The 27,889-nt window shown below is 45.4% G+C and overlaps 1 protein-coding gene across 1 annotated transcript in view; it reads left to right on the plus strand.

Moving 5' to 3' along the window:
- The window catches only part of MAP7D2 (MAP7 domain containing 2), a 109,809-nt gene extending 95,746 nt beyond the window's left edge, over positions 1-14,063 (plus strand). The window contains exons 12-18 of the mRNA XM_036270832.1: positions 3,072-3,339; positions 4,611-4,715; positions 5,749-5,805; positions 6,440-6,518; positions 8,046-8,232; positions 10,513-10,788; positions 12,851-14,063. Of these exons, the coding sequence (XP_036126725.1) occupies positions 3,072-3,339; positions 4,611-4,715; positions 5,749-5,805; positions 6,440-6,518; positions 8,046-8,232; positions 10,513-10,762 (946 nt within the window). The 3' untranslated portion in view covers positions 10,763-10,788; positions 12,851-14,063. The remainder of the gene's footprint in view (positions 1-3,071; positions 3,340-4,610; positions 4,716-5,748; positions 5,806-6,439; positions 6,519-8,045; positions 8,233-10,512; positions 10,789-12,850) is intronic.
- Positions 14,064-27,889: the final 13,826 nt, after the last annotated feature.

Below are 27,889 nucleotides of genomic sequence, written 5' to 3' on the forward strand. Positions count from 1 at the left end.
CAGAAGGTGGGATTTAGGATGTTAAAGGTTAATCTTGGTCAGTGAGGACATGAGGAGGAGGCAGTAGTGGAACCCACATACTTGTCCACAGACTGAACAGTTCAAGGCTGAGCACGTCAGGGATGTGGTATAAGCGAAAGGGCGGGACCAGAGGCAGTGAAGTGCTGGAGGTTGCAAGTGAGTCAACAAAGACCCTCACCAGTGGCCGGTGATGGGGATGAGCGTACATCTGAAGGATGACCACATTGCACAGTTTTCTGGTACTTTCTACCTGGTGAGGAAGCGGGACGAGTTTGGGTAGGTGACAGGAACAATGACAGAGAGGGCAACAGAACTGTACACGGATCCAGTGAACTCTGGAGGGAACTGGGTATTGATGACAGCCAGTGGGGTGTGGGCAGCCTGCAGAAGAGGGGAAATGACCAAAGCCATGTTCTCTCCGGTTCATCCTCGGAGAGTATATTGAGGGGAAGAATTTCTGTTGTGGATGATTGCGGAGACTTAGGAGTCAAGAGATTATGTTATTTACTCCGTGTGTGTGTGTGTGTGTGTGTGTGTACGTGTACGTGTGTACGTGTACGTGTGTACGTGTACGTGTACTGGGCACTTCTGAAGTTTTCATGGAATTTCAGGTCCTGAAGATAAAAAGAAAGGCGAAGAACTTGGGCATTTATTCACACACAACAGATCCTTCATGTATTAACTTGTCTGGGACAGTCACAACCGCCTCCTTAAAGAGATGAGAACTGAAACAGTGCTCCGCTTAACCTCTGGATAAACCTTGTTCTCTATATCCATTTGTGAGAATCCTGTGTTGGCTACACTTAGTCTGGTATTGAGGAATCTAAGAACTGGATGGTTTTTTTCTGATTAGGCCCCATAATGCTCTTCTCCAGAGATTTCCAGATTGTCCGTTAATAATTTCAGTTGTTGCAGCAATGCGTTTGGGCAGTGCAACCTCCGCGATGTAGAATATGTGTGTCGTGTACAGTTACAGTCTTAGGCTAGATGGTGTCTTTAAGTATTTTTTTACCTTTTAAAATGCCTCTTTTGTGACAAATAGGCTAATTGTCTCCATGATTCCTGAAACCAACCATTAGGATAGAAGGATCTTTTTAAGTCTTGATCTTTTTCTTTTTTTTTTTAAATCCTCACCTGAGGATATATTTTCATTTATCTTCAGAGTGTGAGGGGGGAGAAAGAGAGAGAAACATCAATGTGAGAGAGACATCGATGTGAGAGAGAGACATCGATCGATTGGTTGCCTCCCGCATGACCCCAACCAGGGCCGGGGACAAACCGCAACTGAGGTACTTGCTCTTGACTGGAATCGAACTCGCGACTCCTTGGTCTGCGGACTGACGCTCTAACCACTGAGCCAAACCGGCCAAGGCTAAGTCTTGATCTTTTTATAACAATATAACAGCATCCAGTAAATCAGTAACACATGCCTCCAAATAAAGGTAATTTCTGAAAAACGTTATTTTATAGGTGCTCTTAAAAGGACATTGGGAGTTGGAGAGAGGATTCATTTTAAATTATAAGACAAACTAGCATTTGGGAATCTACCCAGAGTCAGGCACTGTGCGAAGTGCTCCCCATGCGTTATCTCATTTCATTCTCACAGTGATAGAGCCAATAACATAGCTGTTCCCATTTTGTAAATGGGCATCAGAAATGTGCAGTCACTTTGCAAGGAAGGGTCACACGGTGAGTGGTACAATCACAATGCAGTCTTGGTCTTGTCCGTATGTCACATTGCCAGTCAGGAACACACTGCATGGTGAGTATGGTTATTCATGTTTTTTCATAGGTCAGGAAAGTGATGCACAGGTGAGCAAACACATTAGAAATGTAAAAACAAGCACTTACATGTTACAGAATTTTCCCTCACTGCCCTCATCACATCACCAGCTATTCATCTGTGGATGAAAAATGTCCAAATGGCCCTGGCTGGCTTGGCTCAGTGGTTAGAGCATTGGCCTGTGGACTGAAGGGTTATGGGTTCGATCCTTGGCCCCAGTCAGGGTCATGCAGGGGGCAACCAATTGATGTGTCTCTCTCACATTGATGTTTCCTCTTTCCCTCCTCCCTCCCTTCCACTTTCTCTAAAAATCAGTGGAAAAATAGCCTCGGGTAAGGATTAACAAAAAAGAAAGAAAGAAAGAAAAATGTTCCACTGCCTTTTAATCTTATACAGCAAAGAATAAAAGCTAAAACAGATTGTTACAGATTTCCAAAATAAATGGAAAATAGGTACGATAATTTCTGTATTAAATGTCAAGTTTCTTTTGAACCGCTTCAGAAGTCATATACCAATTAAAACCCGGAGTGAAATTTTTGAGTCCATAGTCACTGCTCCAAATTGCTGACTGGCACAGTTTTGGCCACTGAGACACTTAGGGTGTTCTAGCCTAAGTTGGTTTTAAATACTTATTTTACTTAGTGTTCTAAAGAATTGTCATTAAATAAGAACGACAGGGCTGTGGTCATTGGTCATCTGTAGATTGACTGGAGAACATCTGTGTCTACATTACAGTATGTTCACAAATCAATATCATCATTACTCTTTACAACAGAATTTAAAGTCAACCCTGCTTAATTTTTTTTCTGTAAGTATATGAGCTGGAGTGGCTTTCCGGGAAGGATGAGTCATTTTCTTAAGTGAATACTATATTTTTTTGTTGTTAATCCTCACCTGAGGATAGTTTTACCATCGATTTTTTTTCTCGTAGAGAGAGTAGAAGGGAGGGAGACTGGGAGAAAGAGAGAAGCATCAATGTGAAACAAGCATATTGATTGGTTGCCTCCCGCATGACTCCCACCGGAGCCAGGGATCGAACCTGCAACCCAGGTACGAGCCCTTGACTGGGAGTCAAACCCACAACTCTTCTGTGCACAGGCCGACACTCCAACCACTGAGCCAAACCGGCCAGGGCTAAGTGGATACTAATTCAAGTGCATGTGTCTGTGACTGTGTCATGCATTATAGGCCTGTGGACACACGGTCCTTTGGCAGTCTGTCTTTTGAGCATGTCCTTGTCTTCTAACGACAGTTATGTTCTCAAAAGGCTGGAGAGAGAGGAACTGGAAAGAAAGGCAGAGGAGGAAAGACTTCGCCAAGAAGAGGAAGCCCGTAAGCAGGAAGAGGAAAAGAAGCGGCAGGACGAGGAGAAGAAGCGGCAAGAAGAGGAGAAGAAGCGGCAGGAAGAAGAAAAGAAAAGACTGGAGGAAGAGGAGGCCAAGAGGAAGGCCAAGGAGGAGCTGCTGTTGAAAGAAGAGCAAGAAAAGGAAAAACAAGAAAAAGAAAAGCAAGAAAAGGCCATGATTGAAAAGCAGGTACTGTATGAGTTTTCATATAGACTTTCCTTCAGGGCCTTAGTTAACATTGGGTAAAATTAGTTAAATTTGAATGACTCGTAATATTTATTTGAAGTATTTTCTTCTTTTTTTGTTAATCCTCGCCCAAGGATATTTTTGCATTTATTTATTTATTGTTTTAGAAGGGACAGGAGGTGAGGGGAGAGAGAGAGAGAGAGAGAGAGAGAGAGAGAGGAAGAGAGAGAAGCATCAATGTGAGAGACACATTGATTGGTTGCGTCCCGGACGTGCCCCAACCGAGGCCGAGGATTGAACCTGTGACCCTCTGGTGCTTGAGCCAACTCTCTAACCACTAAGCCACACCAGCCGGGGCTTGAAGTATTTTCTTAAGCCAACTGGGCTGGGCCCTGGCCGGTTTGGCTCAGCGGTTAGAGTGTCGGCCTGCGGTCCTGAGAGACCCGGGTTCGGTTCCCACTAAGGGCACGTACCTCGGTTGCAGTTTGTCCCCGGCCCTGGTCGGTTGTGCGGGTGGCAGCCACTCGATGTGTTCCTTTCACGTCGATGTTTCTCTCTCTCTCTGTTCCTCTCTCTCCCTACCACTCTACCTGAACAAAAAATGGAAAAATGTCCTCGGGTGAAGATAAAAAATAAAATAAAATAAAATTAAGCCAACTGGGCTGGTTATTAAATATGAGTTGCTTTGGGCAATGAAAGTGAACTTTGTAATGTTTGCTGTATGTTGGTTTGGGTTCCCCCGGTGACGGACCCTGGATGAGAACTTGCATGGCAGTATTTGATTCAGGAGAGCATCCCAGGAAGCTGGTAGGGGAGTGAGGGTAAAGCCAATGTGAGTGCATTGATGAGTGGATTACTGTGGGCAATTGGAACTCACTCCCTTTGGAACTATCTAAGAAACTGTGGAACATGCCTTAGAATTGTCCCTCTACAGGGCAAGGAGACTGGGTTATTTATCCACCAACTCCTTGGGAAATTAATTTCCTGAAACTCCTGGCCACATACACAGTTCATGGCCAGAGCTGCCATCAGACACAGAAAGACCTTGACCATGTACGGGAACTGTTGCATGGTGGACCAAGGGTAGATGATGAAGCCCAGCCAGTCTGCTGTGTCTTAGAGCTGGCTGTGTAAATCCACACTGAATGTTGGAGCGGCACCCACTTTGGGGTAGATGATGAGGTCAAGGAACATATGAAAACTCCAGGGAATTACTGTATTGATTTTGTTTTAGCTTAGTAAAGCCTATGCCTTTGTTTACCTGTTCGTATCAGAAGGAAGCAGCAGAAGCCAAGGCTCAGGAGGCAGCTCAACAGATGCGTCTAGAAAGAGAGCAGATCATGCTGCAGATTGAACAGGAGCGACTGGAGAGGAAGAAGGTAAGGGCTAAGGGATTAGGAGGACTGAGGGTAAGGCAGGAACAGGAAGCGAATCCAGTTCTCTTTTGCAATTGTTGGGTAGAGTGATCTTAGAATTGTCAAATTAGGTCAGGTTCACTGATAGTGCTGTTTAGATCTTCTATATCTTTATTAGTTTTCTATCAGTTATTGAGAGAGGAGTGTTAAAAGCTCCATTTGTGATTATGAATTTGTCCATTTCTCCTTCCAGTTCTATCATCTTTTAAGTTGTTTTATATGTTTTGAAGCCCTGCTGTTAGGTGAATATATATTTCAAATGACTTAATTTTCCTTTGAGTTGACATCTTTATCATTAGAAATGTCCTACTTTATCTCTAGTAATACTTGTCTTAAAGTCCACTTCATCAGTCTTTTTATGATTGGCATTTGCATAGTAAATATTTTTCTGACCTTTCACTTTGAACCTATGTGTGTCCTTATAAGTATATCTCTTGTAAACAGCATATAGTCAGGACTTGTTATTTTAAGCCAGTTTGACCGTCTTTGCCTTTAAACTGGAGTGTTTAGTCTATTTACATTTAATGCAATTATGGATAAAGTTGGGTTTAAGGAGGCTGGTTGTAAAGGTCCATTTTCATAGCGTCCTAGCTCTAGCCTGGGCTTTGTGTTGCTGTAGGCTTGGGAGCCAGGGACTGGCCTCCCCTCCCGACTTGCATCTCAGCCTCACTTTCTCTAGGGTGGTCCTCTGGAATGGCAGGTGGTAGTTAACTGATTTTTACGTAACATGAGGAGAGGAAGGAGAAAGATGAGCTAGACATGAAATGTTGATTCTAGATACCTACTAGTTCACTTTTCAAACAGTTGACCTTGTTCATAGGGCAAAGGTGTACATCCGCAGAACCAATGGAAACCCTTTCTGTACTCACTATCTATCTTCTGCTGCTGTTTTCTCTCTCGTGAGTTTTCTGAGAAATGTGAAATTGCATATAGACCCAGCTACGTTGATGTGGTTTTGGTCTTATATTCCTCTGACCTGGTTCTTTTTGGTTTCCAGAGAATAGATGAAATCATGAAGAGAACGAGGAGGAGTGATGTGTCTCCGGAAGTGAAGGTAGGCATTTGGAACACCGTTTTAATAGTTCACGTGCCGAGTGGCAGAATGCATTCAGTGGAGTCGTGGATCTCAGAGGAGCAGCCAGACAAAATGGACCCTTCCTGCTTTGTTCCTGGCTAGATGAAGGAAGCTGCAGGTGCCTGAAAAGAGCAGTCTAAGAGAGGACTTTCAGAGATGGGGTGGTAATTAAAAATATCCTTAGAGAAATGGGGGTGGGGATGCAGGGAGAGACACAGTAGTCATGAATAAAAAAGAGAATGGAGACATATTAATAAGGGAAACAGCCCGGCCGGTGTGGCTTAGTGATTGAGCATCGACCCATGCACCAGGAGGTCGCCGGTTCGATTCCTGGTCAGGACACATGCCCAGGTTGTGGACCAAATCCCCAGTTGGGGGCGTGCAGGAGGCGGCCAATCGATGTTTCTATCTCTCTCTTCCTCTGTCTCTAAAAAATCAATAAAGAAAAAAATAAATAAATAAGGGAAACACGGCTGATTTGTAATAAGCTCAGAAGACCCAAAGAATTACCGTGGAGCAGGCAGCTAGGCCAGCATGGTTCCAAACAGCCTCTGATGCTTTTCAAAAGCACTTGTCTTTCTATGTAGTCAGCCTTCCCTTCATTTGTTTTCAGAAAGAGGACCTGAAAATAGAGCTTCAGCCTGCTGTGTGCATGGAAAATAAGACAAAACCAATTATCCCGAACAAAATAGGTGAGTGTGAGGTGAGGTCTGGCTTTGGGGTTTCGCCTTTCAGCGGGTGAGGGCTTGGCGCACTTCCTGTGGGTCCTAAGAGCATCAGTGCCGGGTGGGAGCTGGGCACTTTCCCTTCCCTGTGGAGTCTCCTTCTCCAGCACAGGTCCATTTGGGAAGCACTGGGTTCCTCGGTTACTCTCATAATCACAGTGCGGGAGCCAGCCGTCTGCTGGCCCAGGCTGCTCTCCAGGGAGTTTAACTGCTGGGCAGGTTCAGTTATGAATTGGCTGCTGTTCTATGGCCATTTCTCCTACCTTCCACACTTCTGGGTAGCCCAGCTCTTTTCTGGCACGTACACTTAAAACTGAGGCTTGCCCTAGCCAGTTTGGCTCAGCGGTTAGAGCGTCGGCCTGCGGTCCTGAGAGACCCGGGTTCGGTTCCCGCTAGGGGCACGTACCTCGGTTGCAGTTTGTCCCCGGCCCTGGTCGGTTGTGCGGGTGGCAGCCACTTGATGTGTTCCTTTCACATCGATGTTTCTCTCTCTCTCTCTGTTTTTCTCTGTTCCTCTCTCTCCCTCCCACTCTACCTGAACAAAAAATGGAAAAATGTCCTCGGGTGAGAATTAAAAAAAAACAAACTGAGGCTTGCCCTGGCCAGTTTGGCTCAGCAGTTAGAGTGTCGGCCTGCGGTCCCAAGAGACCTGGGTTCGGTTCCTGCTAAGGGCATGTACCTCAGTTGCAGTTTGTCCCCAGTCCTGGTTGGTCATGCAGGTGGCAGCCACTCGATGTGTCCCTTTCATGTCGATGTTTCTCTCTCTCTCTCTCTCTCTCTCTCTTTCTCTCTGTCCCTCCCACTCTACCTGAACAAAAAAATGGAAAAATGTCCTCAGGTGAGGATAAAAAAACAAAAACAAACTAAGGCTTGCCCTGGCCAGTTTGGCTCAGCGGTTAGAGCGTCAGCCCGCGGACCAGAGAGTCCCAGGTTCGGTTCCTGCTAAGGGCACGTACTTCGGTTGCAGTTTGTCCCTGGCCCTGGTTGGGGTTTTGTGGGTGGCAGCCAGTTGATGTGTCTCTCTCACATCAGTGTTTCTCTCTCTCTCTTCCCCACTTTTCCTCCCGCTCTACCTGAAGATAAATGCAAAAAAAAATGTCTTCAGGTGAGGATTTAAAAAAAACAAACAAAAAAAAACTGAGGCTTGAATATTTCATGGCAGCCAAAGTCAAAAAAGGCATACCCATCTCAGAATCACTTTCCATGTTTCTCCTTCGCTTTGTGGCTCAAGAACCTGCTACCAGACCCTGGGGACTTGTACAGTGTATGACACCAAGTCTCCTGGTTGGGTCATGAGCCCTGCTGCACATACACTGGTAATGCCACTTATCTTCCCACGTGAAAAGTGATTGCCTGGAATTCTTTTTGCAAAAGACGTTGCGTTATTGGTCAAACAGAGGATCAAATGAATTGCTGCCGTATATACATTTCCTCGGTGGCTCCATTGTTTCGGATATTTTTTGATTAACAGAATGACTTTGTGTTCTCAATCAGAAATCAATGGATTGAGCACCTGCCAGGAAGTTAACGGTGTGGAGCGGGCTGCCCCAGCGACGTTTCCCCGAGACAGTTTCTCCAGTGGGCTTAAACCAGCTGGAGGACTTGTTCATCTGGATGCCCTCGATGGCAAATCAAACAATCTGGACGACTCAACTGAAGAAGTTCAGTCAATGGACGTGAGGTAAATCGATTTCTGTTGCGTTTGCGCCTCTTCTCTTCTCCAAACACCTCCCCCTCTTCGTAGTTGATTTATTCACTTTTTACACACCCAGATCAGCTCAGGCCGGTTCAGGTGCCGTTCAGGAAAGCTCTCAGCGGTACAGTAGTGTTTTGGGTCAGGCTCCTTGGAAGCAGAGCCTGGGGTCAGGGAGTCTAGGGCCTGGGATTTGTTGGAGAGAGTTCTCAGGAGAAAGTGGAGGGAGCAGGGAACAGGATGGGGCAGGGGAAGTCACTAGGCAAGGATGCTGTCCCCATGGGAGCCGTGGAGGATGAATTTCCACCAGAGCGTGCTCTGAATGAGATATGGAAGGCGACCTTCGTGCTACTGCATCCGTCAATCATTGGCTGTGGACCACAGAGACGGGGGTGCAGGTATAATGTCTGTGGGTATGGGGTCCCGTCAGCTGCAGCCAGTTGTCCAGAAAACAGGTGGCAGCTCTGAGTCCTTAGCCACCAGCTCTCTCTGCAGCCGAGGGATGGGTGCGCCTGCAGATAAAAGGGCACCAACAGGGCCACTGTGTCTGGTGTCTCATGAGTAAGTGAACCTGTCACTGGAGACTTGATTATGGAACTAATTTGCTTTCAGATTCTAAAAAAACTTAAGGAATTCTTAAACTGGTATGTTTATGGATGACCCCCTGGCAAATTAATCCCAGATGGAAGGAGAAGTCAGTCGGCGTGAGGTTGGGGCAAGGACACCGGAACGGAGAGCCCGGGGAAAGGACTCCGAGTCGCGAGGGACCGGCAGTGTTATGCACAAGCTCTCCCAGAGCTAACCCTGCTCTCCTCGGCTGTGAATCCTCAGCTTAGTCTCGGGCAAGGGGCCTGGGCAGAGGGGCTTTCCCAGGCACGCTGACTCTAACCACCCCAGCTCGTGCACCCTGGCCTTGAGCCACATGTGTCCAGCAGCCCAGCCACCAGAAGAGCAAGTCCTGTGCGGACTGATAGCAGGGTCTCCTCGGCCCTTGCCGCCATCACCATGTCCCCTGCTACCACCGGCCACCGTCATGGCAGGCCGTCCCCCAGGGAAAACAGCTAAGACATATTGAAGGTGAACACAACATTCCCCCGCCCCCATGCTGAGCCCACTTACTCGTTACATCTCGGGATCGGGGAAGGGGGCAAGACGTGGCACTGGCCAAGGTTCAAGAAAGGGAAGGGGCTTGGTGTGTGCACTGAGTTCTCCCCGTGGCCACCGCTGCCTTTGGAGGGAGGTGATTTCTGGAGGCTGCGCCCAAGCGTGTGGCGTTGTCTACTCCCCACGCCCTGACCAGCTGTTTAAACCCAAGGAGTGAAGGTGGGGCGGGTGTTTCTGCTCAGGAGGCAGTTGGCCCCGGCTCCAGCCACCAGAAGTGGCGTTAGGTCAGCAGCTGCTCAGTATGGAGACGGATCCTCTGAGCTTCTGTAGCTCAGGGGGCTTTTCTAGATTTTTCTCTAGGAGCTTATCGAGGAAAATAAAGAACAGACCGACCTGGCAGCATCCTTACTCTGGCTGTTAAGAGAGACTCCAGGTGACAGGCCCTCGCATTGCAGTGCACCCCCCATGGTTGACGCACCCCGCCTTCATCTCTAAGGAGAGGGGAGAGCGAGCCAGGCCCACTGGGCAGGAGCTGGATAAGCCAGTGGGGTGGAGAGGAAGCCTCCCTGTAGAGAGGGAGTGGTGGGGGACATTCGCTCTGCAGGTGACAGTGGTCCCAACCTCAACTGAGCACTCACAGCAGGCGGCTGCACACGACCGCTCCCCCAGCTCGAGTACCTCCTGCACGCAGAAGCCCTGGCAGGGAGAAGTGACTGTTCGTCCCATTTTACAGCAGAGGATGAGCCCCGGGGCCAGCTAGGGCCCTTTCTCGGCTCACCTTTAACTTCCAGCATTTGTGTTCCGTCTGGGTTTCCCGTTTCGAAGGTTTGGGAAGCGCTTGGCTTCTCTGCAGTAGAGACCCGGTGCCTGTGCTGCTTACTTTCTTCCTTCCTGTGGATAGTGTGAGCTTGACCTTCACAGCCCTGCTCAGTCTCCTTCCCTCATTCTCATCCACGGGGGCCTTGTGTCTGTCAGCGTCTTAGATTGGGACTAACTTACCTTTTTTTTTCAATGTGTTACACACAAACTCTGGCTCTGAATCAGTCTTCTCTAGAAAAGAAGAGTAGTATAACAAAATATTAGAATTAATAGTTCTATCTGTCTATCTGTCTGTCTCTCTCCCTCTCCCTTTCCCCTCCTCTCTCCACCCTCCCCCCCCCCCAGTCCTGTTTCAAAAGAAGAGCTTATCTCCATCCCAGAATTTTCACCAGTGAGTGAAATGATTCCTGGGGTGTCTCTGGACCAAAATGGAACTGGTAATGCCCGAGCCCTTCAAGATATCTTAGATTTCACCGGCCCCCCCATGTTCCCCAAGAGATCCAGTGAAAATCTCAGCCTGGATGACTGTAACAAAAACCTGATCGAAGGATTTAACAGTCCCAGCCAAGAAAATACTCTGAACACCTTCTGTTGACAAATACAGCATCTCTTTAATGAAAGGTACAGTCTTTTGATGATAGTCTAAATCTGTAACTCTCCAACTGGGGTCGTGAAGGTAGGATAAACATCACTCAGCCTCCTGGATGGTCAGTTTTATCTGAAAAATGCAAACATGAATATGAATATATGGTTTATACTTCAGCACACGCAAGAATTGAAGTGGATTTCAGGTAAATCCTTCATATGGGAGCCCTCAGCACCACACCTGCCATGCCCAACCCTGCTGTTTGGGGGTGTGTGTGTGTGTGGAGAAGCACTGCCTAAAAGGTTGACCCACCACCTGTCTGAGTAGCACCTTATTTAGAAGCAGAGAGAGAATGTTCTAGTGGTGGTGCAAGGTGGTGTTAATAAAATGAACTTCTCCCCTAGTTTTTTTTTTTTTTTAATCCTCACCCAAGGACATTTTTGCATCTATCTTCAGAGAGAGTGGGAGGGAGAGAAGGAGGAAGAGAGAGAGAGAAACATCGATGCGAGAGAGACACATTGACTGCTTGCCACCATATGACCCCATCTGGGGCCGGGGACAAACTGCAACCGAGGTATGTGCCCTTAGTGGGAACCGAAAATGGGACTTTCTGGTCCACGAGCTGACGCTCTAACCACTGAGCCAAACCGGCCAGGGCTCTCCCCTAGTTTTGCTCAGTGACATCTCACAGTCCATCCAGAATCATCCCTATAAATTGATGTTAGGCCAAATGATTTCGTGTTCTGGAGTCTTCCAAAACAAACACATGTTCTTGGAGCATACCTGAGGGAGAGACAGGGGACTGAAGTTTGTGCCCTGCAGCTTTTGTTCCCCACCTTTGGCCTTTTTTCTTGCTGAAGTCCTTCTAGAAGCTCTTCTCATTTGAGTAAGTCATATCTATGGGTTCTAAACCCTCTGCATTTGTGTGCATTTAGTTATTCATACCTCACATTGGATTTACTTCAGTTTGGGGCTCATTGGTTTTTCAGTGATGAAAACATAATTTATCATCAATTTTTTTATAACTTAATAATGTCAATTTTACTCCCACTTTAGACCCTTTTAGACATTTTTATAGTCCCAGCATTCTCTCGGTCACTTTGGTTTTTCTGATGCTCCACTCTAATAACAGAACTTTGATGCCTGATAGGACTTAGTCCAATATTTCTCTTTTTCAAATGAGGAAACGGGTTGGGGAGGTCACATGCCCGAGGTCGCGCTGTTTCGTATATTTATTTCTCCCTGACCTCAGCTATTGGCGGTACAACAGCACATTTTAGAGTTCACTTCTCTTTGCCTTTGGGAAAGCAGTGGTGGTCCCTTCACACATGAGAGGGAATGTGTGACAGGTAACTTTTAGAGTAAAGACTATCCCTGGTTCGGAAGAGTAGCTGCCTTCTTGGACACTTCAAAAACAAAAACCGTTCACCAGAGCATTCTGTTTCCCTGACACACAGCTTAATATTTAGTAAAAGATTTCTTTTGTTGTTAGCGTACCTTGAACCCTTCCGTTCACTGACCTCACTATCCAGTAAGGACCAGAAAATCCACAAAACCTAGGCACCTCGAGTCTATTTCCTACATCTCTAACTAAAAGAAGTGCAAAATCCCTGTCCAAAACGAAATATATGTGTATGTATACATATATACATATATATATGTATATAATTGCATTCAATTCATATTGCTTGTATATTTTCATTTGTCTTATAGTCCAGTTCTCAAATTCTTCTCAACCAGAGGTGGTACCACCCCTGCAGGGTTGGGGGTGGGGATTGAGAATGTGTTGGGGGTTTTTGTTGTCACAATGGCTGGTGGCAGCACTGGCATTTGGAAAGCAAAGCTTGGGACTTGAAACATCCTGTAGGTTTTCAGACAGTCCCCCCCAAGACACCCACCTGAAAGAACAGTCCTACACAAACTGCTGTAGCACTTCTGTCCTGAGATACCGTGTGAGCCAAGGGAACTCAAATCACCAAGCAGGCAGCTAGTCCCACAGTGTGTGAGCATTTTCGTGAGAGGGAATAGAGGCTACAAATTGCGAAGGACTCAGTCTCTTCATTGGTCTCACCAGGGTTTGTTTGTGACTTGACACAGGTGGTGTTTCGAGAAGCCGTGAAGCTGCCGGTAGTCAGATCCGAGCTGCAGGCCCTCGGAAGAAGCTTCTGTCATCCTTAACCACTGGATTCCAAATTATTAGGTCGAAATGTAACTATATTCCTAGTTAGTATGTCCAACACTGGCCGCTCTTGGTAGAAACCTTGCGAAGTTGGCCTTGTCTGGCTTTAGCGACGTTTCATGTTAAGGTTCTATTTATGAGCTTCGGCTGCTGATGAAGTGCTTCCTGTACTACTTACTCTATTATCGTAGTGATCATCCGACACTGAGTCATCCCAGCTGGGAAATTCACCTTGTAACCTGTTCTGATTCCCAAAGTTGGAGCACTTAAACATTTAGATGTCGTGTCCTGTAAATATTCTACACATTTACCCAGACTCTACTTAAACATGTACTGAGCTTGGGCTGCATATCTCCCATCCGTGTCTAGAAGAAGAAATTCCAGAGGGGTTTCCCCTCGCTGGGGTTTCTTTGTTGAAAGTTACTATCATGAAGCCAGTTTTTTTATTACTAGGTTTAGTCACCTGCAAAATGCGTTGCACCACGTTACTCCTCGAGGAGGTAACGGAATACGTCTGGTTGAGTAAGGAAGCCATTAAACAATGTGGAATGATTTCTGCTTTCTTATGCATATTCCTATAGACATGAGCAGCTGTATCTATCTAGCAAGGACCTTCTCATGTTGTCCCTTAAAATCTCCAAGCTGCAATCACTCCAAACCATTGAGTGACTTTTGGACTGAATGAACCGTGTGTCTCATGCACTGGTGGTTGGTTTTCATGTTGTTGCTACTGGGGCTTCTGTTTGTTTGCTCCTGTGTGTGCTAAACTCAAATAAAACCAGGCACAGATGAAAATGACAGTGCTCCGAAACAGGGGGCCCTGAATGGGACTCAGTATGTCACTGTAACGGACTTCAACATAAAACATCTGAATGGAGGACAGATGACGCTAGAATGTATACTCCTCGCGTTTTATGCCATATACTGTGCTTTCTTAATTTAATTTCTTGTGAAAAGTGACTTTCAGATTACAATGACCTTTTCTTCTTGGAAACTCTTTTTTTGACTTGTACAATAAGAGTTTAGAAAGATCTATAATTCTGACTGAGGTTTGCAACCAGGAAACCAGTATCAATAGTAATCTTGTTTATGTGCTTTCAAAACCAGCTACAGTTTAAGACTTTACTAGTTATGGAAACTGTGTATGTTTGTGTATGTGTATATACTAAATAAAAGATATGCCTCCACTAAAGCATTGCCATTGATCTTCGCCATCTTTCTTACAGCTTTATTTTGCTAAGGGTGTGTTTCGTTGTGACCTGTTGTCCCTCACAGCATCATTGTGTCTGCGGTTGATGATGCCGCGTTTGCGCGATGTGTACATTGTCTTTGCTGTGAAATACATTTTCCCTCGAGCTTGATGGCGTGCTAGTGTTTTGTTTGTTTCTGTGGGCTCAATGAAGAAATCTGCTGAAAGCAAACCAGATTTTTAAAAACACACGTGAAAAAACAAAAAACACTAAAATCCTGTGTGGCTGTCCTTTTCCTGTCAAACACATTAAAATTCCTCCTTTGTCAGTTCCAAGTAAAGCCAACTGTGGAAATAAGCTTAAGTGATGAGCTGCCCTAGCACATGATGAACTTCTAAGTACAGTCAAGTTGCTGTCCTTTCAGATCACCGACGGGAGGGATTTCTAGATAGCTAAAATGCAGTTAACCTTACTGTAACCTGTGAAAACATTCTACATAACTATCTGGCGTTTAAACGAAATGATAATGGAGTGGTGACACTTCATTTGCCGGTAAGCTGAAACCCAGACCAACATTTTTGTATCTAATTCATGGCGTGCCTGCAGCCTGGGAGATAGTACCGGCCAGGATCAGGAGCCAGGGAGGCAGTGGGGTGGAGATGTTGGAACCCGCACGGTAACTTCTGGGCTGCAATCTCCAAAGCTGGGACCCAGTCACCGCAGCCCTCCCCGGCTCTGCTGACAAAGGCTTTGGTGAGGGCACAAGAGCGGACACCCTAACTCTTTCCATATGCTGGCCTTTGACAGTGGCATTACAAGTAGCTTCTGTCATCATGAGCTCTGGCCAGAGGGTCACAGTTACTCCTAAGAGCAATTTCTATTTTGTGAACATTCTAAATTTTTCTTAGTATGTACAGATTTCCTATTAGCAAATGTCTCTGTAAACTAAATTTAGAAAGCAAATGTGTAGCCCGGCCGGTGTGGCTCAGTGGTTGAACATCGACCCATGGACCAAGAGGTCACCAGCTAGATTCCTGGTCAGGGCACATGCCCAGGTTGTGGGCCTGATCCCGGGGTGGGGGCATGCAGGAGGCGGCTAATCGATGTTTTCTCTCATCGATGTTTCTATCTATCCCTCTCACTTCCTCTCTCTCTAAAATTAAGAAAAAGAAAGAAAGCAAATGTATAGAACTAATTTGTTTCTAGAGGTATACCCATCTCCACTCCACTGCCTCCCTGGCTCCTGATCCTGGCTGGTACTATCTCCCGGGCTGCAGGCACGCCATGAATTAGATACAAAAATGTTGGTCTGGGTTTCAGCTTATTGGAAAATAAAGTGTCGCCACTCCACTGGGGCACACTACAGGGTGATCTCTCTCCCCACTCTGCAGCATCGTTCAGGAAGCACAATTATATAAGAAAATGGAGCTAGAACTCTTAGAAACATTAGAAAAGAGAAGTCTCTTTTGGGGTAAACCACTAAAAAACTCTTAGAATAATTTCACAGGGGAGCCAACTACTAAATAAAGAGAAATTGATAGTTTTCCTACACATTAACAATAAATAGGAAGTAAATCCCAACAAAGCCCATGTAATTCCTAGAGTTAACAAGCTATGTCTAAAACTTGATTGCAGGCCCAGCTGGTGTGGCTCAGTGGTTGAGCGTCGATCCATGCACCAAGAAGTCGCCGGTTCGATTCCCAGTCAGGGCACATGCCCAGGTTGTGGGCCTGATCCCCAGTGTGGGGCGTGCAGGTGGCAGCCAATCTATGTTTTCTCTCATCGATGTTTCTATCTCTCTCTCCCTCTCCCTTCCTCTCTAAAATCAGTAAATAAAAAAAAAAAAAGAACATTTTAAACTTGACGGCAGTACACTAACATAGACATAAATGGAAAGACAAGCCATGTCCCCAAATGGGAAAACCTGTGCTTGTGAATAAGACAAATAGTAGGTGGACCTCACATTTGTGCAGCATTTGTAAATGAAGTTCCAATCAATGGGATTTCTTTTTTGCAACTTGAAAGTGTAATTTTGCAGTTCATGTAAGAAAATAAACACACTCTTTCTGCCATCTTGGAGCCGGTGGAGGCTGCTGGGAACAGGACTTCTATGAGGACAAATACGTGTGGAAGGCTGTGGTCCAAGGCCATTTTGCCGGCTATAAGCAGGGTCTCTGGAACCAGAGAGAGCACACAGCTCTTCTTAAAATTGATAGTGTTTATGCTCAGGATGAAATTCTATCTAGGCAAGAGATGTGCTTATGTGTGCACAGCACAGAACAACACAACTCATGGAAATGGTGGAATGCCAAATACCCAATCAACCTTTTTGCTAAGGCCACCGGACCCAGAATCTGTGTGATGTTGTACCCCTCAAGGATTTAAACTTACTGAAAACTAAATACTATTGATTTGTTCTCTTGTAAAGAAAAGAAAGAACACAAAGCTAAGAAACATGAGTGTTTTAAAGAGAATTTTGAAAAGTTTTAAAAAGGGAGAATTTCCCCCCAACAGATAGTAAACTATATGATTAAACTTTGAAAACTAAAGCAGTTAATCTCATAGAGAAATAGACAAAATTTGGAATAAAACTAGAAATCAGCAATGTATCCAAGATTTGAAAGACGTTAAGGCATGATGGGCGGGGGTTGGAACATTTGTTCCTGTAAAGAGAACATGCAGTTCAGTGTCTCCTGAGGGAGGGAGTGTAGCATCTCTGGAGTGGAGTAAGGGCCGAGAAGGCAGTGAGGAAGTAATAGGAGGATCCAAGGTGTGGGAACAAATTACGATTCAAAGTTTAAGTCGGGAAAATTTAGATACAAGGTACCAACCTTCACAGATCCTAAATTGATGCCCCTCTCCCCAGATGTGCTGAGGAGGTGAGAAGCAGTCTCTACAACCCTTAACAGTCGGCAGGTCCTGAGTGTCTTCTGTATGCGAGATGGTCCTAAGACTTCTCCAGACTAATGGGGTAGGTAGAAGAGGGTTACGTCCCTGAGGGCACTGAGCTGGGGTTGACTCCAGGGCCCTAGCTTTCGTTCCCCCTGAGCTGATAGGCAGGGGCAGAGAAGTATTTTGCTAGAGCAGGTGCTTATGCCCAAGAAGGGTCCAAACCCTCCTGGGGAATCCTAGTTTTGAGTGTGCTTTTATATGGAAAAAAAAAAAAAAAAAGATGTATCATTCACATACCATAAAATTCCCCCTTTTATTTTTTATTTTTATTTAAAATTTTTCTTCTTTATTGATTTTAGAGAGAGAGGAAAGGAGAGGGACAGAGGGATAGAAACATCGAGAGAGAGAACATTGACTGGCCGCCTCCTGCATGCCCCCCACTGGGGATCAGGCCCACAACCTGGGCATGTGCCCTGACCAGGAATCGAACCGGCTGGCTACCTCTTGGTGCATGGGTCAATGCTCAACCAGTGAGCCACACCAGCCAGGCAAAATTCCCCCCTTTATTTTTTTTTATTAATTTATTTTTGTTACAGATGTTTCGCCTTTTCCCCCCATTGACACCCTCCTCCCCATACCCCAAAATTTGCCCCTTTAAAGTATACATTTCTGCCCTGATCAGTTTGGCTCAGTGGGTAGAACATCAGCCCTCGGACCAATGAATCGCAGGTTCAATTCCCAGTCTAGGGTACATACCTCGGCTGCGGTTTGTCCCCAGCCCTGGTCAGGGTCGTGGGGGAGGCAACCAGTCGATGTGGCTCTATCACGTCAATGTTTCTCTCTGTCTTTCTCTCTCCCTCCCTCCCACTCTATCTGATGATTAAGAAAAATAATAAAGTACACATTTCCATCTTTTCATTTATTTACAAAGTTGTGCAACCATCACCACTATCTAATTCTAGAACATTATCATCTGAGTGTGCTTTTGCAAACATTTCTTATCCATCTGTCTACTCAAAGCAGCAGAGCTTGGCTTTATGACTAGTTCAAGTTCCCACTGTACCTGGAAGCAAGAACATGGGATTTGAAAATGGTATTCCCTGAACCAGTGATATCCCCCTTTCCTCCTTCCAGTAGTTCAAATAGAGCGTGAGGGAGACAGGAGGGAAGAGAGAGAGAGAGAGAGACATCGACGTGAGGGGGACACATTGAGTAGTCGCCACCCACACAATCCAAACCAGGGCCGGGGATAAACCGCAACCGAGGCATGTGCCCTCAGTAGGAACCGAACCCAGGACTCTCTGGTCTGCAGGCCAACGCTCTAACAGCTGAGCCAAACTGGCCAGGGCTGTCCTTGTCTTTTAATCACATTTTCCTAGTGGTACGTAGGCTCATCTTTGAAACAAACAGAAATTGGTCAACAAAAAGTGATAGCTGGGAGGGGCCCAGGTCATCCACAGCAGACATGCCGAGAGCTTACTGGATTGGAGCATGCAGTCCCCATGGTGCGACTCAAAGGCTGTTTTAGAACAAGAGCTGGATCCTACTGGTACCACCAAGAGGAAAGAATAAATTCCATTTTCTCAGTGGACCTGGCCTTCAGAAGTGTTCTCAGGGGGCCACCCCTGTGCAGTGACAGCACTGATAGCTGGTGTGAGATGTTCAGTGTTCACCAATGGTAAGAAATTACCCAGAATGTGGAAATGAGGCCAAAAGATGGCTATGCACTCTTTCAAAGCCCTGCTGGATTATGGTCTCACTGAGGCAGCCTAAGGGGCTGCTGAGTTTCAGGGGATGTGACTTCCTATGGCGGACCGTGTGCTATTGACCAGGACCCAGTCTCTGGAGTTCTTCACTTCAGACAGAAAGTTGCAGATGGCTTTGTCCTGGAGAAAAGCTAACTCCAAAGGTTATGTCTGTCTGTCTCTGTAGGGCACTAAACAATTTAGCATCTAACTTTGCAATCTTATTCCAGCATGTCCCCCCACTAAAGATATGTATGTGTTGCTGCATGTGTAATATCCGTGTGTATGTGTGTTGCTCTATGTAAACCCACATCAGCATGTACATAACAATCAACTCCCATATCCTCCCTGGATCCAACTTTGTCAGCCTGCTCCTTAATGAGTTAAACACATTATTTATTTATTATTATTTTTTAATCCTCACCCGAGGAAATTTTTACATTAATCTTCAGATAGAACTGGAGGGAGAGAAGGAGGAAGAGAGAGAGAGAGAAACATCGATGTGAGAGAGACACATCGATTGCTTGCCATCCGCACAACCCCGACCAGGGCCGGGGACGAACCACTACCGAGGTACGTGCCCTTGGGCAGAATCGAACCCAGGACTCTTTGGTCTGTGGGCGACACTCTTACTGCTGAACCATACCAACCAGAGCTAAACACATTTTTGACACATATATTTAGATCACTGTATGTTTACGTTACAATTATGCTTTGAATCTTTGGGAAATTATACAGTACTTCTGAGAATGAGGAAGCTTTAAGTCCTCAGCAGGCTTTGGGGAATTTTAAACAGCTGCTACAATGGCTTTAAAGGTTCACATTAAATACTAGTATAGTGGACGTCGTGGTGTGCCACCCAGATGGACCTCGCCTTTAGGACTGAGGTATCTGTCCTTCCAGATGTCTCCTTCCAGATGCCGAAGGTAGAATTGCTGAGTCTTGTTAGTAGAGTTCCCCTCTGAGCATTGCCCTTGACTGAAGGAGGTCAAATCCTCTCACTTGGGCAGCCTGTATCCAAAGACTGGATAACTGGGCATATAAAGACCTTTGCCTCGTTCTGGCCAGTTTGGCTCAGCAGTTAGAGCGTCGGCCTGCGGACCAATAAGTCGCAGGTTCGATTCCAGCCAAGGGCACATATCTTGGATGCGGTTTGTCCCCGGCCCTGGTTGAGCAAAGTAAGCCAGTCCATGTGTCTCTCTCACATCTATGCTTCTTTTCTCTCTCTCCCTTTCTCTCCCTCTCTCTCCCTCCAGCTTCAGAGCTCCCTGTGGGTTCACCTGAGCCTTTTGTTGAGACTGCATTGCGGCCCAAGTTCTTGCTCCTGCTTCCTCTTTTCCCCCAGCACTCCCCATGTACTTCCTGCATGCTGACTGGTCCCAGAGTCTGTTCCTGGAGAACCTCACCTGAGCCCGCATTCCCTCTTAGCCTTAAGAACAACTCTCGGGCCCTGGCCGGTTTGGCTCAGCGGTTAGAGTGTTGGCCCACGGACCGGAGAGTCCTGGGTTCGGTGCTCACTAGGGGCACATACCTCGGTTGCAGTTTGTACCCCGCCCCGGTTGGGGTCATGTAAGTGGCGACCACTCGATGTGTCTCTCTCACATCGATGTTTCTCTCTCTTTTCCCCCCTCTCTCCCTCCAGCTCTATCTGAAGATAAATGCAAAAATGTCCTGGGCTGAGGATAAAAAAAAAAAAGAACGACTCTAGGAAACAGGCACTGTTGTTGCCGTGCTCGCTTTACCAGGCGGGCCGAGATAGGTGAAGTGCCTTGTCCAAGGTCACATATACCAGGGAGCACAGAGGGGCGCTCCAAGCCCAAGATTTTCTTTGGAGTCTGTTCTTGCCTAGGCCCACCACGCGTCCAAGTTCCTGCCTGGAGCAATCACACAGACCCAAACCCTAGAGGCCCTTGCCAGTCTGCATATCTCCTAGCTATATCTGCAAGCTTCCCATTTGATCTCAACCAGCTTCCCTCACCAAAAGTTGTTGCTGACTTTGCAAATCCCTGGGAATCTTCTGTGGAGGCCATTTGATCTCTTTCTATCGTCCAGGCCAGCAGAACACCTGCACCCTCTGTCTGGAAGCACAGAAAGTCGGTATTAGATTTTTTTCTGTCATCCAGGAGGAAATGCTCATTTATGAAGCAACTATATATGAATACCTACTCTTCCTCCATGCCAAGCATTTTGCTAAGGATGAGATGGAGCAAAGAATGTGGCCAGATATTGTCCCCACCCTCATGGAGCCCAGTCTAGCAGGGAAGAGAGACAGTAGGCAAATAATTTACAAAGTTGTTAGTTGCGATTGGGATGGATAATGAGGTCAGGTCTGTTATTACATGTTTTCATATTATTACAGTTTGAGCTGAGACATTTCTTTGTTTGATTCTTTGATTAATGCCTGTCTCCCTCACTGTAAGCCTCTCGATAGGGTTGCCATATTCCTACTGCTAACACAGGTACTCAGTAAATATCTGTGAGGGAATAAACACAGTTGACCCTGAGGAAATCTATGAATTAAAATCCATGGCCTCTGATCTGCGTATCTTTCTGCAAGAACCGCATTTGATCATGAGATAGCAGTCTCAAGGATCCTGAGTTTTGTGTTTGTTTTCGGATCCCCAGCACCTAGAACAGTACCTGTCACAGAGTAGACCCACAATAAAACTGTTGAATAAATGGTTTTTTAAAACTGAGGATATGTATGCCAATTTGGATGGTTCTACCACACACAGCAGAAAGTGGCTTCAATATTAAGGTTATTTATCATTATTATTATTATTTTTTTTTTTTCATTTATCTTCAGATACCTCCTTGCTACTTGTCCTGACTCTTTTTTTTATCCTCACCTGAGAACACTTTTATGCATTTATCTTCTTCAGATAGAGCGGGAGGGAGAGGGGGAGGAAGAGAGAGAGAAACATTGATGTGAGAGAGACACATCGACTGGTTACCACCCACATGACCCCAACCGGGGCTGAGGACAAACTGTAATAGAGGTAAGTGCCCTTAGCAGGAACTGAACCCAGGACTCTCCGGTCAGCAGGCCGACACTCTAACCACTGAGCCAAACCAGCCAGGGCTATTTATTATTATTTTTAATCCTCACCCGAGGATATTTTTACATTTATCTTCCGACAGAGTGGGAGGGAGAGAGAGACAGAGAGAAACATTGATGTGAGAGAGACACATCGACTGGTTGCCACCTGCATGACCCCAACCAGGGCTGGGAACGAACTGCAACTGAGGCACATGCCCTTGGCAGGAATCAAACCCAGGACTCTTTCATCCACAGGCCAACGCTCTAACCGCGGAGCCAAACTGGCCAGGGCATTAAGGTTATTATTTATTAATCACACATAATACATAACAAGCTTCAAAGGCAGCTCAATGACATCAGGATTCTGGGGCAGCACTTCTTTGAGTCTCTTGGCTCTTAAGAAGGTTGCTGTGGCACCAGCATCCCATCCTCACTTCACTATGGCCAAAGGTGTGAAGTTAATGGCAGGCTGCTCCTTGCACTGCTCCCTCCCACCAGGGAGGAAACTCCCAGAAACTCCCTACAGATTTCTGCTTCTCTCTCTCTTTTTCCATCTTACACATGCTGTTTATTCATTTTATTTATACATTTATTCTTTCTGCTATCTTATAGAATTTTCCATGATGATACACTTACATCCAAGTCGATTCTAACAAATGCTTGCTATATATTTTTAAAATAAAAATAAAAAAATTTTTGTTGTTGCCTAGCCAGTTTGGCTCAGCAGTTAGAGCATCGGTCTGCAGACCAGTGAGTCGCAGTTTCGATTCTGGTCAAGGGCACGTACCTCGGTTTCAGTTCGTCCTCAGCCCCGGTCCGGTCGTGCGGGAGGCAACCAATTGATGCGGCTGCATTATATCAATGTTTCTCTCTGTCTTTCTCTGTCCCTCCCACTCTATCTGATGATAAACAGAAAAATATACTCGGGTGAGGAATTTAAAAAAGAATTATTGTTGAAAGTATTACAGACTCCCTCCCTTTCCCCGTTGACCCCCCTCCTCCCCTCTCCCACCCGCTTCCTGCTTTCCCCAAACTACTGTCTGTGTCCATTGGTTGTGCATCTCATTGGCCAGTACTAGGTCTTACACTGACTCCTAAGCTAAGCTAATCACTGGCCAAAGGAAGGTGATGATCACATGTATTGCTTAAGGCAATGCTAGTTTCTATAACAACACCCTCCACACACACCAAGATGCAGGATGTCTCAAATACAATTGAAGTTTTTTCTCCCTCATGTGAAGTCCAAAACAGGTATGCCTTATTGCTACTCTCCGCTGAGCAATAATTCAGGGACTGGGCTTCTTGCATCATGTAGCTCCCTTATCTTACAATTTTATCATGGTTTTCTGCATCAAACTGACAGAATAGGGAAAGAATATGGAAGAGACACACTGCTTCCCAACCACCTTGCCTCTAAGGGACTCATACCATTTCCACTCCCACTCCCATTTCATTGGCAAGAACTAGTCACATGACCCCACTTAGCTGCAAGGGATAGGATACGGAGGTGGCATATAGTCCTGGCTGGTTTACTTCTTTTTTTTTTTATCCTTGCCATTATCAGCGTGAAAGGGACACATCGAGTGGCTGCCTCCCCCACGACCAACCAGGGCCGGGGACAAACTGCAACCAAGGTACGCACCCTTAGCGGGAACCGAACCCGGGTCTCTCTGGACCGCAGGCCGACGCTCTAACCGCTGAGCCAAACCGGCCAGGGCTACTTCTTACTGAAAATATTGCTGTACTATGCAAGGGAGAGCACAAATAATTTGGTGGATAGTTAGTTGTCTCTGCCATGTCATGATTGACTTAGACCAGAACTGTGTCATGAGAATATTAAGTGAGCCCCACATGTCATTTTCAAATAGGGGACCTGGGAAGAGAGGGACAGTACAAATTTTTATTGTATTATTATAAAATCTACCACGGGGTCCATTAGGGTCCATTAGGTTCTCTTTGCCTACCAGTCTCCAGGAGAGTGAGAATTGGTGTAAAAAATTAAGGAGAAACGGTAGGTGTACTTAATAAATATGGAGTTAAAGCAAATTTATCAGGCAATAACACTTTTTGAGAGCTTAATGGCTTTTCAATTGGTGTCTGGTTTATGTCGGGACACAACCAGGTTGCTTGGTAGGAAGCCATATATGAAGTGAATCTATCAAGGATTTTGAGAAAGAGCTTTGGGGGAGCACTAAAGATTTAAATAAGGGAGTAATGAACTTAAAAAATTATTCTGCAGTAAAATTACGTTTTAAGCCTAGTCTCATCATTCCTTTCTGCGTTGCATCAATGGAGATAATCCATATCAATCAATTTTTCCCCAAAAAATAATTGCTGAGTTGTGACACATTGTTTTAAAACCACAAATATCATATGACTTGCAGAACCAGGGCCAAGCCACTTCGTATATTACATTGCAAAAGAGTCATCGGGAATAATTTATGGGACCAGTGGGCTGGTGGAAATTACCAATCCTGTTTAGGAATTTGTCCTCTGTCTCAGGAAAACAGACATAAAATCGGTGACTAAAATAAGCAAAAGGAGTCTGCAGCATAATTCTGTCTAAAAACATTTTCTTTCAAACAATATAAATCATTTCTGTCTACACTCTGCTGTTGACAAAGCCTTTAAAAAAGTAAAGGTAAAGCAAGGACAGCATCCACAAAAAATACCTGTCTCGTGGAAGAAAAAAGGGAGAAAATGGCCCGTGAAGCATATACATCACATTTCATTATGAATATTAAGGAACACAGCCAAAGTCAGATAGATAAGGAAAGAGAAAACTCACCTGGTTCTGTCAGCCCTGGGTTATTAGGAAGAATGTAGATGCTGAAGATATGACCAACACAATGCAAATAATTTATACAAAAACTATGAGAAAAATCTGGGCCAGCAGGGTTGTCAGGGATGAGAAAGCTACTTGTCCTGCTCCTCCCTAATTATCTTATTCTCTCATCAATCAGCATTTTAAAAAGAAAGCTAGCTCTACAGGACAGCTGGTGATGCATGTCAGAGCAGGTTTCCCCAGAAGCAGTGTCCCTCCAAAAAAATGACAGCAACAGTGGCCACTGAGTCTAAGTCTGTAGCAAAGCTTGATTCCCTCTTTTTTATTTTAATTTAATTTTATTTTTTCCCGGTTAAATAATTAGGAGTTTTAAAACCACTCTGAATTTCATCAAGCCTCTACGTCTCCTCTGGTTTACAGGGCACACAGCCATAGAGAAGTTGTAGTCAGATGTGAGCCAGCTTTAGAATCCCCCGGAGGGCTTGGAGACGGCCCCACCCCCTTGCTGATTCAACTTTCAAGCAGAAGCCTTAAGAGCTAGTGCCTGGTCCCACTCTTGCTCCTTTTCTCCTGATCTGACTCCAGTAACGTCTCAGATAAGGTCTGTTCCTTCAGCCCGGGTCCCGGACAGAAGAACCAAAGCTGAACCATAACGGACTTGTAAGTGAGAAATACACATTTGTTGTTATAAGCCACTGAGATTTGGGGATTGCTATTATAGCATAACGTATTTTTACTAATACAGAATCCTTGTATTAGGCATACTTGGCATTCTGCAGCACATTTAGCTGTGCATGAAAAATCAAAGAAAAATAAAATAAATGGCCCTGGCCGGTTTGGCTCAGCGGTTAGAGCATCGGCCCGAGGACCAATGAGTCGCGGGTTTGATTCCAGACAAGGGCAGGTACCTCGGTTGCAGTTTGTCCCCGGCCCTGGTTGGGGTCATGTGGGAGGCAGCCACTCGATGTGTCCCTTTCACATCGATGTCTCTCTCTCTCTCTTTCTCTCTCTCTCTCTCTCTCTCTCTCCTTCTCTCTCGCTCTCTCTTCCTCTCTCTCCCTTCCACTCTATCTGAACAAAAGTGGAAAAATATCCTCGGCTGAGGATAAAAATAAATAAACAAATAAATAAAATAAATGGAAGGGCAGTTAATAGTCCGTTTCTCTTAGGCTTGTTGTGTGTATATGTGTGTAATATTCATAGACACACCAAGAGCAACAGGCCTCCCCAAGATGAGCCATTTTGGCATGTGAATTATTTTGAGCTGAAGGCAATAGAGAGACCCTCTGGGCTCACAAGAAACTTTTCCCTCTCTCTTAAAGAATTGAAATTTGGGGCCTTGTCCTTAATAATAGTTATTACCAGAAATAACTTTTTTTGGACCTGTCTATAGGGCAGGGCAAACTTCTAATTACCAAATATCTGCACCTCTTATCATCTTGTGAACGACCTTCCTGCTCTCTGAAGCCTGAAGTCACCTTACCTCACCCCTATCTCAGAATGCCATGTATGTCTCATTTTCCCCTTTCGGTCTCTGACTCTCATGTATGTGGGGTTCCCACACATATGTATGTGATTAAATGTGGTTGTTTTCTCTTGTTAATCTGTCTCATATCAATTTGGTTTGATTGTTAGACCAGTGGAAAGAACTTAGAAGGGTAGATGAAAATTTGTTCCTCTCCCACAGGACCTTGTGCTAACTCCTTCACCTTTCTGTCCGCACAAGGGGACAGCAAATAGGGCAAGGGCCATCTACGTGTGCTGTCTGGTAAGCAATAAGTCCGAACAAAGATCATCTTGTTCAAAGATGTCAGTATATAAAATGAAATGCACACATTTAATCATGGAAGAGATCGAAGAGAATACTTATAAAAATGACTGACTACAAAATCCAAACGAAAAAAATTTATAATCAGTTTAGCATCCTTTTGTGAGAAGATAGGCCTTCTATAAAACCAGAACAGAAATTCATGAGAAAAGGAAAGGATGAGATAGAAAGTCAATAGGATGAGCTGAAGGGGGTCGGAGGAAGAACCGACACAAGGAAACAAAAATCTCAGTAATAGAATTTCTTGGACTAAAGCCATATATATGCAGAAAAGGACACATACTTCTTCACCAGACAGCTAGAACAACATGTACACCGAGTGGAAACAAAAGTAGCACTTCTCCCAAAGCACAAACATTTTCGTATGGCCGGAGCATTGAGTACAAGGAGGAGAGAGACTAGAGAGGTAAACATGAACCAGACAATAAAAAGCCTTACATACCGTGCTGAGGGATTTTCTCTGCAAAACAGGAAGTAAAGTTGTGTACGAAGGGAGGAAAATGATCATTGGTATGGAGCTGAAGGAGAGTGGTAAGGGTTAGTAAGAGTACTTACTGGAAATTAAAGAGGTCACGTAGGAGGATTCCTAAGAGGTACAAAGGCTCTCTACTGTGGTGAGTGTCCATAAATTTGCTGTGGCATCATTTTGTTATAATTGTGTGGCTTTTTCCTCCCAAGCGGTGCTTGGAAACAGATGCAGGAATGGAAAATGCAGATAACTTGAGTGTTTTAAGATGGCGGTTTCACGATAGAATGTGTGAAAGGGTAAATCAAAGGGCTCTGCTTGCGAAAGGGGTTTAAGTCAAAGGCCGTGGGCTTATGGCAGGCAGAAGGCTCAGGGGATGTGAGAGCTCTGGGATCTTTGAAGGATATATTGGGACTTAGGAAGAGATGGGACTGCCAGGGTGAAGATTGTAAGTCCAAATAAATGGGATTTGTGAACTTAATGTTTTAGAGATGGAGCAGTATAAAGTGATGAGTGTCTAGATTTTTCTAGAAGGTGTGCCTGAGAATGGGTGGAGAAAGTAAAGTCATCTGGGTTGAGGAAGTTAAGGAAACACGGCTTAGTCATGGGTGTTGAATTCATCAGGATGATGGCAGTACTTCAGAAGGAGAGGGAAACTACTGTAGTAAGTAGATGACAGTGACGGGGAAGGTAAAAGATGGTACTAGCAGACGAGGTGGAGAAATCTTGCAAGGGGTAAAAAGAATATCCAAGTGTCAAGTGAGAAAGCTCCAAGAAAAAGGGACATGTTGAAAGGGTTAGTAATGTTTTAAAGGGTGAAGGTAAAAGTTTGCAAAAGGTGGAAACTGGAAATTGTGTTGCTATCATGACCTTTGCTCAGCCTTCTGTTGAGTATGGATAAGGATTATCTGGATTATCCGCAGGGCATTACGAGATACCAGACCAGTCCAACTGCAAAGTGGACAATGGGCCAGGCAGAGTACATCAACAGGAACTGCCGGAAGCTAAAAC

The sequence above is a fragment of the Molossus molossus genome, unplaced genomic scaffold (assembly GCF_014108415.1).
Source record: "Molossus molossus isolate mMolMol1 unplaced genomic scaffold, mMolMol1.p scaffold_m16_p_2, whole genome shotgun sequence".
Taxonomy (NCBI): domain Eukaryota; kingdom Metazoa; phylum Chordata; class Mammalia; order Chiroptera; family Molossidae; genus Molossus; species Molossus molossus.